This window comes from Schistocerca serialis, chromosome 4 (genome assembly GCF_023864345.2).
Source record: "Schistocerca serialis cubense isolate TAMUIC-IGC-003099 chromosome 4, iqSchSeri2.2, whole genome shotgun sequence".
Lineage (NCBI taxonomy): Eukaryota > Metazoa > Arthropoda > Insecta > Orthoptera > Acrididae > Schistocerca > Schistocerca serialis.
The window spans coordinates 648,606,180-648,621,271 of record NC_064641.1 but is presented as its reverse complement, the minus strand read 5'-3'; the positions used below and the strand labels follow the sequence as shown (position 1 = coordinate 648,621,271).

Here is a 15,092-nt window from a genome sequence, read left to right as displayed (position 1 = left end):
TGGGTTTATAACCATTAAAGACCATATAGAACCTTCACACCAAATTTCTTTAGATTTGTAGATGGTCGTATGAGGACACTTTTTAATATTGGTTTCTTTGATGTGGAATGTTCTAGTAACAAAAACATTTTTACTATGTAATGACTATATCCTCGACCTTCTGCTGCTGACAAGACACTTTGTTCACAACAGACCGTAAATGCTGTATAGTATGAATTACACTTCATAAGAATCCTTCCAATCTATCTGTGTCTGGCATTTGCTTTCCCTGTAACTAAATTTATATTATCATTCCCCGTTAAAATACGGCAGACGGTTGTGCCTAGATACTTGATGGTGGTGGCTAATTCCAGTGACCAGGTCAAAAGATATTAAATTTTCAATATGTGTAACTTTATTTTTATGCCTGTTTATGCAAATTACATTATGTTTACTAGTACCTTGGGATCCTTTGCGAGTCTTGACACTGGGTGCTGATAATCAGCAAGTGTTTTTGCATTTTGTAGCAGTTTCATAAATGTCAACTGCCTGTCACCTCTGAACAGTACCATAGAGCTACAGATGTCACGTGCCAAAATATTATGACCCCCCACTTAATAGCTTGCTGGTCCACTGGAACTCAATACACCAGCTACTCTGTGGGGCATGGATTCTACGAGTCCTTTGTCAGTTTCCACAGGCATGTGACACCAGACGTCTGCACCCATCATTTAATTTCTATTTTATTTATTTATTCATCCAAGGATCATCTCACAATGGTATAGGATTTGTCAAGGTAATGCAGTGCCAATCAATGGGCCAAAGTATAACACACAGAATACATAACATGCTTTAAGAGGATAGGACAGATAGCTTACGGAGATAGAACATATGTCATGGTCCTGATTAAGCAACCATACCAGCATTTGCATTAGTGATCCAGGATAAGTGAACAGATTAGCTCCATCCTCCCTAATATGGGGCCAGTGTCCTAATGGATGCACTGCCTCGTTTGGTAATTATGTAATTAATATGTTTTTTCATTTAACACACCTATTATTTCATATAACTTGCAATACAAAATGTAGTTCACTTCTTCACTGCCCAGGTACTGAGGACACCCACTGACTCATTTCCGCACTCCATATGCAACTGTGTTGCTGTCCACCTGAAAAAATTAGCCAACTGTTTATCATGCATTATGCATCCTGTAATTGTATAATATGCATTGCTTGTGAAGACTGCTTTAGCTGCTTTTCGAAACAAATATGTTTTAGTAATCTTTTTTACTTCCTTCAGTAATTATTACAAACTTTTATCCCTTGAAGTAAAATGCTGTTTTGTGTTTATTTTGTTTGTTTTTGCTGGTAAATGTAACTCCAAACTGGCTCTTGTTCCATGATTGTGTAAGGAAAAAAAATTCTGCCCAAACAGGCCATAAAAGCCTAATGGTACCAACTGGCAGCTGTGTCATCCTTGGCCCACAGGTGTCATTGGATGTGGATACGGAGGGGCATGTGGTCAGCATGCCACTCTCCTGGTTGTATGTTGGTTTACCAGACCAATATAGAACTATTAGTGCAGTATTTATTAATATTTTCGCTGATGTGCACCACAGATTCATATATGTACTCACATGGTGCAGTAAGGTTGCCCAATTTTTTAAATATCTCTTTACAATGAACCCGACTACTACTTACAGTTAGTTCTCTTACGGCCCTTTTCTGAAGTTTAATACTTAGCGTGCAGCTGACATAATATTACGCCATTTGCGTGAAATGGGAAAGTGTGACGGGCATAATTTTACGTCACACCAGTTACGATGATTTACTGTGGCGTCAAACGTATATTTATGACTCCCACAAACGTCTGCCAGGTCTCCAGGCTTCATAGTTTTTTCTAGGTGGTAGTAATGGTATCACTGGAAAAATTTATCATTTTTGAAAGTTTTGTTACCTCTCTTGTTCCGTAGGCGTTAGCTGGTGTTCAAGTTTTCTCTGTTTTGTATGTTTTGTGGTGATTTTGTGTTCAAAATGTACAGTGAAGAGGAGAAATGTCTGGAGCAAATGATTTACAAAGTCTTTGATGAGTCTGCAGATGATGAGAACTAAATATTTGATGATGGGGTCTGTACACATGTATGATATTATTTTTGCAGATTGTTTGTTATTAAGGATTTTCCTGCTGGTAAATCAGGAAATCAGTCTGAGCATATGATTCCCCAGAGGATAATGTTGGACTATGTATCTCTCCAAGTTTCTATTTGCATTATACTGTACTCCACCATGAATGTTAAATTTTACTTGATTATTGTATGTTGTGTGTTTCTGTTAGGAACTACATATTTGTACACACGAGTTCTAACTTCCAAAAAACCATACAGTATTTTAGCCAGCCCACATGTAATGGCAGCTACGTGTAAGATCAGCACTTTAAGTGTTAAAACAGTATATGTTTTGTTTTTTTTTGCCTTTGATTCCCAGTAAAGTGCTGAAAATCAATGTTCATCCTTAAAAACTTTGTGTCTTGTACACAATCTTATCATCAATGCTTAAAGTGGCAGAGTTGCTTCCTCTCTGTATGCTGAAGTCCATGCTATTAGTTTCTTTGAGTTCAGTGTTATTTCCCAATTGTTAACATCCTTGAGGGTTCATTTGCTTTCCCTAAAAGGAATTTGGATGTCGTATCAGTCACTGTGATGTTGCTGTCATCGACAAAGAGAACATTTTCTCCAGGTCTTACAGTGTGTGGAAAGTATATATTAAGAACAGAATTGTACCCAGTACAGTACCCTGATAGAAATCTATGTCTATATATATTTCTTGTCAGACAATTATCTTAATAGCAATTTATCATCAGCAGATGTGTGAAAAATCTGCACTGTGTGCACTTTGTTTTCCAAGTAATACTGTTCCTCCTATAGCCAATGTTTCAAGATTGCTCAATAGTATTTTATGGTCAACACTGACAAAAGCCCTGGACAAACCAAAGAAAATGGCTGTAACACAATCATCTCTATCAGGAGCTTCAAGTACCACTTTTGTGAACTCTGAAATGACTGATATTGTATTTCTTTCACTTCTGAAACCAAACTGTGCTTCTTTAAAGAGGCTGTATTTCTTCACGTAACTTATCAGTCTCTCTCTCTTTCATGATTGCTTCCATTATTTTTGAGAATGGCCTGTAGTTTTGAGTGCTCTCTGCATTAGCTTTCTTTAGTAAGAGCACTAGTTGTGCATGCTTTAGGTACTCTGGGAAAACACCTCAACTAAAGGATTCATTTATTATGTTTGTTTATGAGGCTCTATGCTTTCTATACATTTCTTCGGAACAGACAGGAACCTCATGTATGCCTGCTGAGTTGTTACTTTTTAATTGTTCTACTGTATTCCTAACTTCAAGCTCTGTTGAGGGAAATAACATCCTTTTGCTTGCTATGTAAGTCATTGTGAGCACTACATGTGTTTTAGGAAGGTTTTGCTGCAGCTTCTCTGCAATACCAGAGAAATAATCATTTACAAAATTTGCCAATTCCTGAGTACTTCCTATTATCCTATCCCATCTTTGATTTGTATGTTGTTGTACTTGTTTCTTGTTTTACAACAACACACACCATTGTGCTTTTATTGTTTGCATTATATGATGATCCATTATTGAATGCCTTTTTTCCACAAACATACCTTCCCATGCATGTTTTTTTATACCTGTGATAGTACTCAGGGAACTGTGGATTAGTGCCGCAATTTTTCAAAGAACTGAAAAATTTGAGAGTCTGGGAGGACTTTCTAATTACTGCAGTTATCCATCTATTATCCTTAGCTGTGGCAGTAGAAATGCCTACCTTCAAAAATGTCACCTCAAAAATTAAACAATGCACAAAATTTAGAGAACTTAGCTACATTGCTTTCCATATATATTTTATCCTAGGTTTGTGCCAATGCCCTAAAAAAAAAAAAAAAAAAAAAAAAAAAAGGATGTATCTTGTGATCTGATAAAATCCTTTGTAGGCCTGCAGTTTTGCAGGTTTCACTGATCCCAGCTTTACCTTTATTCTATGACATTAATGATCTGAAATGCCAAGCTCTCTTAAAAGTACTTTACAATTTTCCCTGTCAGTAACTGTAAGTAAAGGTCTAAAGTTGAGGCTGATCTTTCTGAAACCATTGTAGCAGTGTTTACAATTTGTGCCATGTCAAAAGTACTCAGAATGTGTAGGAAGTTATTACTAATTTCACACTCAACACCTGTGTTAATATTCATGTCTTCACATACTATAATGCTAGTTTGGGGGTCAGAGACCTTGTTCAGTACTGCAGTGACTTCAGTTAAATTGTTGAAAGAATGATTAGCTTTTTATGAGCAACTAGCTTTCTTATGTCAGTGGCTAACAATTCAAAATGTTTATCTACACTAATTGATGTCATATCTTCTCCCAGCTTTAAACTAAGTGCCAATACTGATATGGTTACATGATCGCCATCCTGAAGGTAGACGTACAGTAGCAACTTGCACATTCACACGATGATAACGCTATATGTTGCAGTTCATCTTTACACCAGTGCTTTGTAATGCACACTAGTGTACTGATCAAAGGTTGTATTTCAGCTTCAAGCTGATGTACATTATTTATAATAGACACTGTATTTTTATGACTAGTCAATAATTCCGAGAATTCTGTTTCCAGTGTATGCGATGCTGAAGTCGCTAAGCTAGTTGAGATACTTTCAATAGAGGGGAGCCTGTTGTCATGCTTTATCCTGAAAAAAGGCCTAGTTCTTGTACCTGTGACATCAGGTATTTGACCATGTGTGGCCCCACACCGGCCCACCATACTCTCAGTAATGAGCTCCACCAAACTCCCTTTCCCAAACCTGTTGCAGTGCAGACATGCCTTAGTGTATCCCTGTCTCTCAATAATACCCACATGCACCACCCTAAAGTGCAGCCAGCCACCACTCATCAGCACCATCTTCAGCTCTGCATCGACACGCCTTATAGCGCTGGCAAGATGAGGCCAATCATGCTGCTGGAACAATTCCATCATGCTCACGTTGGTATTATTCAGGTCACCACCTATGTTGTATGGTCTATCCCTGTCCAGGTTGTTACCTGTTCCACCCATTACCACTACCTGATATATTCAGTGAAATTCCTATAAATTACGGGCTGGATATCATTGTGAGATTGTTATCACGCTCCTCAAACCACTGTAACACAATTCTGCCCTTGTGATATAGACAATTGTTAAGCATGAAGGGATAATAATGTTCACATAGTCGACAACTACAGTTACTAGCCAAGGTTCCATGGAAGTCCAGGTGAGTCTCCCAGAGAATAATACTGCCTTACAGGCCTATCAGTGGTGCAGTGCATATTTTGAGCAGCTGTTCCCTGATTGAAAGTGTATCCAGACACTGCCATAGACCCAGTGTAACAAGAACATGATTAATCTTACAAAGTTATACATTTCCATTGATGCGTGGGCCAATCTCAGTGGTCTCATACCTGTTATAATCATGATTAACATTGTCATTGTGCCAATGTGGGAACATGCAGGAGTCATATGCTGTGACACTCCGCACTCAACAGTGCACCTTCAGCAGTGCGCTCTAAAACCAGAATTGTATGCTATCATAAGATCTGTCACAGATTGCTGCCTGCTCTACATAGCGGACAAGCCCCTGACCGCATCAACCTGCAATGAGGCAGTGGACATCAAACACCTTATTGCTGTTTCACTGTTCTTCTGCCACTTCCCATAGATGCTGAAGACAGTAGCACACACATATCTAACAAGCTTCTCCCTTTCTAAGTTGCTCTTTCTCAGAAATCAGACGACAAATATCTGCCCTTTGTCAAAGTTGCTTATGTTAGTGGATGTCCCCACTTCCAATCTGTATTGTCACTAGAATGATTCCCCATTCATCTCTGTGCCACTTACATACTTCCGTTACTGAATCATGTGTAAGCAACATCACCAGGCAGCATTCAATTTCACAATTAGCTGGGGTCATAATGTTTTGGTTCATCAGTGTATTGTGAAAAAGAGATGTTCAATGTATGTTAACTTTGCTTCTAATAATGCCTCCCCTTTAAGAAAGACATACTGTGCTGATGACTAACTGACAGCCTCAGTTGCCGACAGGTGTTGTTGATATACCTCGATGTGGACAGCTGAAAATGTGTGCCCCGACCGGGACTCGAACCCGGGATCTCCTGCTTACATGGCAGATGCTCTATCCATCTGAGCCACCGAGGACACAGATGAATAGCGCAACTGCAGGGACTTATCCCTTGCACGCTTCTCGTGAGACTCACATTCCCAACTGTCCACAATTCTACATATGTATTGTACTGCTGTACATTTGCCCATCCACAATGTGTATAAAGTACAATACATATGTAGAATTGTGGACAGTTGGGAATGTGAGTCTCACGGGAAGCCTGCAAGGGATAAGTCCCTGCAGTCGCACTATTCATCTGTGTCCTCGGTGGCTCAGATGGATAGAGCATCTGCCATGTAAGCAGGAGATCCCGGGTTCGAGTCCCGGTCGGGGCACACATTTTCAGCTGTCCACATCGAGGTATATCAACAACACCTGTCGGCAGCTGAGGTTGTCAGTTAGTCATCATTTATTCCAGGGAAAAGCTGCACGGTCATCAACAGTAACTGTTCTTTCAAGAACAAGTTACTGTCTTCGTATACATACTGTCCTGATTCATAAAACATTTTTCCTCTTGTGGAAACAGCAAAAAGAGGTAACATTCTGGTTGGTAACATGATACATGAGGGAATTATGAGCTAGCTAATAGGACAGCTGAATAACCTTCAAAGATGACGATGTAGGTTATCATAGATTACTCCATCAAACAGATAGTACATTATTGAGAGACGACGTAAGTCAGTGGCACAATGATTGTAAGGGATTGAAAACAAAATGGTGATGTCAGTGGTTTGTATATGTAGTGTTCCAGTTTTTAACATGTTTTATTTTATATGTAGGCAAGTGACCTTATCTTTTAAGGCACCCTACCATCAATTGTAAGCAGTGACTATAGACCCTAAACCTGTTCGTAAATTTTATGTTTTCAGAATTCCAGCCCAATTTGAATGAGTGCAGTATTTATTGTTACACTGAGTGGCCAGTTACTCAAATATTTTTAATAACAAGCGCTAAACATGTAATTAGAATTTATTTGGCTGCCGTAGTTTACAGGAAACAAAGTTGGCTGCCTAATGTTGATAGTATCATGAAGTATCATCATTTAAAATGTATCATATGGCAATGAACGAATTATGTGAATAAATTTCTATATCTCCACTCCCCCATCTCACACCCTCCCTCCCTAAACAAATACCACCTCCACTGTAATAGTGGAGACATTTTCAATTCTTTTATGTATCGTATTTTTTCCTCACAATAGGCTGAAGAGAGCATATCAGAGGAATTGGAAGCTGCATGTGTGTGTAAACGGCGGTTGGAGCATTTGCGAGAGCATGCTGGATCCAACAATCCAAGTGCTGTTAATCTGTGGCGCAGGCGTCGTTTGGACAGAATGCTTGTAGAATATTTCTTGCGCAAAGGATACTATGGTGCTGCAACACGTCTTGCTCACAGATCAGATTTGAGAGATCTTACAAACATTGGTAACTATTAAATATGTAATCAGACTAACTATTTGTCTAATTTTGTAGATGTTATGTTAATTTGCTGGAAACAAAATTCATATGGTTTGAAGATTTGCTGTGTTTGCCAAATATAAATGGATCATGTGATATTTCCTGATCAGTGTTCAAAACAGTTTGACAAAGTATGAAATGCACAAGGCCTTTTTTTTTAAGTCAGTACTGCATTACTAGTTTCTTTTTTAACAATATGATTGTGTGTTCAAAGAATTGCCCAATACAGTGTTCTAAAGCAGCACTTATTCTTGTGGGGATTTGTTAACATAAGTTTATGTAAATTCATTAAGAGAAATGTGTGTAATGTTACTGGAGTCAAGTCATATTCTTCCCATTGTCCGTATTCATTTTGTGATTATCTAGGTATGACCTTGGAGCACAGACGACATACATTGTTTATCCCAACATGTGCAGTTGGTTACACTGTGTTCTCTCAGTGGCTGCCGGAATACCCTCTTCAACATGTTGAGTGAGGCTCCTAGGCATACACTGATCAGCCAGAACATTACAACCACCTACTTAATAGCCGGTATGTCCACCTTTGGCACGGTTAACAGTAATGACGCGTAGTGACGTGGAAGCAATGAGGCCGTGGTAGGTCGCTGGAGGGAGTTGGCACTGCATCTACACATACAAGTCACTTAATTTACATAAATTCTTGAGAGGGGGCCGATGATCTCTGATGCCACATTGTCACATTCCAGATGTGTTTAATCGAGTTCAGATCTGGTGAATTGAGGGGCCAGCAAATCAATTGGAACTTGCCAATGTGTTCCTCAGAGCACTCCGTCACACTCCTGACCTTGTGACATGATGCATTATCTTGTTCAAAAATGATCATCATGAAGGGGAGTATGTGGTCTGCAACCAGTGCACGATACTCCTTGGCTCTCATAGTACCCCACTGGATGCATGGATGCTTATAGGAATGTCTCCCAAAGCAAAATGGAACTGCCTCCACCTTGTATCCGTCGCGCAATAAAAGTGTCAAGGAGCAATTCCTATGGACGACTACTCATTCGCGCTCTCCTATTGGCTTGATGGAGGAGGATCCAAGTTCTCACCAGACCATGCAACACTCTGCAGTGTATCAACGCAATGTCCAGTGCTGATGGTCACCTGCCCATTTCAGTCATAATTGATAATGTCATGGTGCTAACGTTGGCATATGCGTGGGTCGTCGGCAGCAGAGCCCATTGTCAGGAGTGTTCAGTGCACTGTTTTCTCAGATACACTTATACTTTGCCCAGCATTAAAGTCTGATGTTAGTTCCACAGCAGTTTGCCGCGTGTCCTGTTTCACCAGTCTGCCCAGCCTAAAATGTCCACCATCTGTAATGAGGGCTGGCCACTCAACCCCATGATATCTGGATGTGGTTTCACCTTGGTTTTGCCACACTCATCACAGCATTCATACAATATCTGACAAGTTGTGTAGTTTCCAAAATTCTTGTGCCAGCCTCTGGACCATCATAATCTGCCCTCAGTCACACGCCTTCCCCATTCGTCACACTGACAGTAAGCTCACTGATACTACGCGCACGGTGTGTATGCCGATTAGCAGTCATTCCTCATTAGGTAATGCTGCTATCACCTGGACAGCTTTATATCATTAGTATGATTGTTGGTCATAATTTTCTAGCTGAGCAGTGTACACACTGAGTGCACAAGGTGTCCCTCTGATCCCTTACTGCCATTTTCCTATGGGGCAGCATTATTCGCTGGATGTTTGAACTACCAAGGATTAACAGACCCGTTATCCTTTTGTGTTTGCCTCCCCTTGCATGGTACTCAGCACAGTTGCCACCAGGTGAAGTGAGTCTCACTGGCTTAGTTTCAGTTTCAGTGGAAGACGGCACCTTGGGCCTGTTGGATGGGGTGATGGGAGTAACATCCTGAGTTCTACCTGATTTGGTACTCTACTGTAGAAGGACACCTAGGCCTGCCATTGACACACCACTCACAGTCAAGTGGACGAGTAGTGATAGATCCTGTATTTCTTGCAGAAGAGACAGTGTCCAAAGGAGAGAATAGTCCTGAATGAGATATTTCAAGAATGAGATTTTCACTCTGCAGCGGAGTGTGCGCTGATATGAAACTTCCTGGCAGATTAAAACTGTATGCTGGACCAAGACTCGAACTCGGGAACTTTGCCTTTCGTGGGCAAATGTTCTACCATCTGAGCTACCTAAGCAGTACTTCAGGTAACTTTGGTGTCTCTTGCCCTTCCAGTGCCCTCCCAACACTCCCATTTGCAGCAGCTTCCAATTGCCTGACAGTAGTAGGGATGGTTTCGAGCTGCTTATGAACAGCAACTAAATCATCCCATGCCAGAGAACAGCATACACAGCGGGGCTGCTTTGACCTGGTGTAATATTTTACAGAACAGTAAACTTTAAACTAAGTTTGTGTGATTATTTTTTAATTAATGGGTTTGATCTACTTAAAAGTATTGACAGGAACCTTTTAGAACTGAAATGATTAACAGCCAAACAGAGGTATCTACTACAACAGAAAAACTGAGCACACAGTTTACTGTTTCTCTAAAAAATTTTTCATATTGTGGTCACTAACAAATACAACAGTAGTGATAATTTACAATAAATGCAGAAAATATAGACTCGTGTTAAAAGAGGAAAACAAGTGTAACATGATGTGTTATTTACAGTAACTTTAAATCAAACACACTAATTTACTACAAAATAGGTTTTACAAAACACTTATAACTTAAAACAGTTCTTGAAAATGTACTTCTGCAAATGTATGCAAATTCACAAAAGTATACCATTTTTCACATAAATGTATAAAGAAATTAGCGAGGGATTGGTTTTGAACAAGAATACTGTCATCAAAAGTTTGTGCTTTTTATAAAGTTTACAATTGACAATACTGTTTGATGTTCATGGCACTTGCAAATGTTTGAAAAGCCACAATACATCTTGATGCACAAGAGTATTAACAAAGTCAATGAAACATTTTGTAAAAATGACACAAACATTAGAAAGTTAGAATCTAGAATTTCAAAGCTGACCTGTGTTATGGGTGAGATAGATATTTTATGAAAATGAGTAACGTGTTTATACCTGAACTAATAAAGCCTTCGTGGAAAAGTGACCTAGTGTTCCCTGCTGATAGAACCAGCTATTTGAATGAGTTGAACATTTCACTTCAGGATAACAATCAGCCGACAAAAACGTTTCATCAATCATATACGGCTTTCGAAATGGAACTGTCACTTTGAGAGAATCAGTTAGACAATGGAAATGCAGTTAATTTACTAAAATTGCCTTCATTGAAAGATTGTGGTATTAACACAGACTTTGAACACTATCCACATGCTCTATGTATTTTTGAGGAAAAATTGAAGACGTGCAGAAAAATGGTTCAACCCACAGTATTTAGAAATGGAGAAAAAGAGGGTTTTGTAAATGAGGCTGGAAAAAAATGTATCAAACTATTTTATTCTTATTTTTTAACTGAAATACATACCGAATGGACCAGTTAATGTTTCATATGTGCCATATCCTTTATATTGCAGCATAACAAGAAAAATAACAATTGACAAAGAACAACAGTATTGTGTGAGGATTTGTTCTGTGCATTATCAAACAACCACAGATCACTATTAACCATAGTCAAAAGTGTTTTTTTAGTCTTAATGTTACATTCCTGGCTTAATGTATTTTAAATGAATTTATTCTGAAAACAAACACACACACACACACACACACACACACACACACACACACACCATTGCTAACAATAATCAGTGTCATCGAACAATGCATAGTCATTAATATTCTCAGAGAATGCGTCAGGCTTTAGGTTCCTATAATACTCATGGTGTATTGGTGGGGGGTCATTTAGTAAGTGCTGTAAATCCTTTAGCTCGGCAGGTTTTATAAGTCATGAGCCGTCATATTTGAGAGGAGATGTCACCTGGTATTTGCATTTTTCCAGCATCCGCAGCATAAAAATTCTCAATTATACCATAAGTATATTTAAAGAAAAACTTAAAAGGGTGATCTTTTATAATTTTCAAGCATGTAATCTTATTTAAAAAAAATATTCTGCTCAGATTCACATAATGTTCATCTTTGTATCTTATCAAGAAGAGGTTTTACAATAATAATGTGTCACATGTCATTTTTACAGCATTGAAATGTTTCTTTATTCTTTTTAAATGAATTCCATTGATTGGTTGGAACATAAATGAAAGATATCTGTCTTTTCTTTTTCTCAATTAATCCAAAATCAAGGTCACAGGGCAAATACGTATGACCAGATACTAGATACTTACGTTCCACAACATTGAATCTTCCCGACTGTGTTAAGTACATCCAAAAGCTAACCAAAGAGAAGGAAAAAGGAGGAATTTGAATACACAATAAGGTGACATCAGGAACCAAGGCTGTAATATACTGCCTAAGACATTAAATACTGTCATCTGCATCCCCCCGCCCACCCCACCCTTTCCATCTACTTTCCCTGAACAGCATAAACATTGTTGCATCATTATCAGATTACATTATGTACACAGAAGTTAAATGTCCACAGCTGTCATTTGTAGAATGAGATATGCGATTCATACAGACAAGTGGGATGTAGGCAGACATTGTTGCATGTGGAAATCAATTGCCTTAACAGAGTAACTAGTTTTTGAATATTATGAATCAGTTTTCAGATTTTCTTTGGCAGTACTAGCATGTTTAACATGAAAGTTCAGTTTTGCTTCATAAGTTATCATTCAATCTTAAATCTTGTAGTCCTAAGATGCATCTGTTGTCTGGTATCACTGACCCTGTGTACTGAACAAATGAGCAGTTCTTTCTGCAACTACAGTAGCCCTTGGCTCAAGGATGTCATTGTCTGGTGAGATACTTTCTTTTGTCTTCAGGCCTACTCATTTAATAACATTACATTGTCCAAAATGCTATTGTATTTTCTTCTTCAGATGATACATTTTTAGCCTCTAACAGATTGTACCAATTCACAGTAATGGGCATTTGTTCCAAATTAAAATGCGTGCCAGGTGGGGAGTGAGGCCTGCCTATCTGCCTTTCCTCAACTGTGGGCTACCAATTTTATCATCAGAGTGCACCACATAGAGCAGCACAAAACTTTTAAGTTGCCCTTTGTTTCTTTCCATTGGTGCATGCCTCTTGTTTAAATTTAGTTCAAAGACTTTTAGTACAACTGCTAAAATTGATTTGACTAAAGTTTTAATTTAGTTAAGTTTGTTCATCAGAGTAATATGTATTTAATAGGACAAGTGGTTACTACTATGCACTATTGACAAATAAGAATGATAAGTTATTGAAGATGGGCTTTTAGGGCTCAACATTCATCACACTTTAATGAAAAACACATTTGTGGGTGAAATCTGATGGTGTTTCCTTTATGAGAATATTCATCTAGTACATTTGCTCTTTGTCGTCAGACTGTAGATATCTGTAAATATTCTTTGCATTTATCAGTCTTTGTTGATTTCTATAATTTGATCTTTTTTCCCCCTTGTGTATCTGTTGGAAACTGACATGCATAATTATCTAAATTAATTAGTTGATCTGTAACTTTTCATAACAGTGCCTTGTTCAAAGTCTTACAGTATAATGGTCTTTTCCAGATGTGTTTTTGGTATCCCGTGAAGTTGAAAGATCACTTGCGCGCCGTGAAACTGGAAAATGTCTTGCTTGGTGCCATGACAATCGTTCCAAACTCCGTAAATTGAAATCTACAATGGAGTTTAATTTACGTATTCAAGAATTTGTGGAGCTCGTTCGGAATGATAGACGTATGGATGCTGTTAAGTATGTCTGCAAATCTTGGAACACAGTATATACATAAGGCTAGAAGATTCTAATGTCCCACTTGGAGCCTGTAATATTCTTCCCCAAACTCTGTTCGGTACCTGTTACTAAGTGCTCAGTACTGTAATTTTTGAAAATATAATATGATTGGGTAGATAAAAAATCTACTTACAAGCAGCCCAGAAGGTCACACATACAAAAGGTAATAGTTTGCAAGCTTTCAGAGCCCTTTGTTCATTCTTGTGGCAGTGTGGCAGAAGGGGAAGGAAGAGGGGGGAAGGAAAAGGAGCTTTAGAAAAAGGAGTAGAGTTTGGAAAATCGCCTTAGACCCTGGGCCAAGAGAGACTTATTAGACGGGACGAACCTTCTCATCCCATCCAGTAAGTCTCGCCTGACTGTGTTTTTGGGTGACTTTTCCTAAACCTCGACAGTCCTTTTCTTTCGCCCCGTCTTTGTTCCCCTTCAACCCTTCTACCAGGAGGAGGAGACAAGGGCTCTGAAAGCTTGCAAACTGTAATACTTTTTATGTGTCTCTCCTGCTGCCACCCCTTGCTGAGTAGATTTTTTAGTTATCCAGTTGCATTATATTTTCAAGAATTGATTTTTTGTTGATTGGTTATTGTAATTTGTTAGTAGTATATGAATATCTCACTGTTGTTAAGGAAGAGGGAGGGGACACTTGTACTACAAGAACTAAATGATTCTCATATGCATCACGAATAATATCTGACTCAGAGATTTAAAAACTTCTCATAAGTTTAAAAAAATTAAACCGCACAAGTTGGGATACAAACTTGGTTAAATTTGTTTTATCTTTGATTTTTAAAGCAAACTCCATTAGCCCACCTGAATATGACTCGAGTTCCGTCTTTGTCCTCATCCTTCTCTTCCTTCTGCTGCATTCGCACCTGATCCTCTTACACATCTGCTCGTTATATAAGTTTATTTACATGTATACCAGGTGTGTCTGGAAAAGCTGAAATTACAAAAGATAAGACGAACTTTCCATTCCAGACTGCTTTCAAACTTCAGAGCCTCAGACACAGGAACCACAGACACACCCAAACCCTGAGCTGATGTTGAGGATAATTGGTCACATTTTTAGATAAACACATCATGTGTGTCTTGCAGTTGCCTGCCAATACAAGGTTGCTCCTAAACATAACTGAGGACAATTTAAGGCTTAAAATCCTGAAACAGTCCTGCATTTCATGCAGTGGTGGGTAAAAATGTATTGAATAGGTCATTTGATCATTTGACCCATACACAATAGGTTGACAGACCAGCAGTGACAGAAAACTGCAGCCCACAAATAAAATATTGCACAGCATTTTCAATTCCAGTGAAATACAGCTAAATGTGAATTGTGATGCCAGCTGCTTCTTTCTATAGCAGTAAGGTGAGAAGCTGTGAAAACTCAACTACCTTATAATCTCACTAATGAGATCAGTGGGTACATCAGTAGATTTGGGGGCCACTCCTAAAATTATTGAAACATAGTGCCACTGAACACACATCTAGTAAAATATTTACAACTATGAAATTTCCTCTGGTGATTGCTCGTACCTCTCCTGAACTGCCAGCCCAGAATCAAATAAATACCACCCATTTGTGTCAGGT

General features: G+C 38.7%; 1 protein-coding gene and 2 non-coding genes across 3 annotated transcripts in view; 2 read left to right on the top strand and 1 right to left on the bottom strand.

The window, feature by feature from the left end:
- Positions 1-15,092, top strand: part of LOC126475510 (E3 ubiquitin-protein transferase MAEA) — a 51,744-nt gene that overhangs the window by 10,928 nt on the left and 25,724 nt on the right. Inside the window, exons 3-4 of the mRNA XM_050103426.1 lie at positions 7,405-7,627; positions 13,289-13,472. Of these exons, the coding sequence (XP_049959383.1) occupies positions 7,405-7,627; positions 13,289-13,472 (407 nt within the window). The remainder of the gene's footprint in view (positions 1-7,404; positions 7,628-13,288; positions 13,473-15,092) is intronic.
- Positions 6,165-6,238, bottom strand: Trnat-ugu (transfer RNA threonine (anticodon UGU)). Its single transcript has one exon. It is a non-coding gene; the product is annotated as a tRNA-Thr (tRNA).
- On the top strand, positions 6,465-6,538 carry Trnat-ugu (transfer RNA threonine (anticodon UGU)). Its single transcript has one exon. It is a non-coding gene; the product is annotated as a tRNA-Thr (tRNA).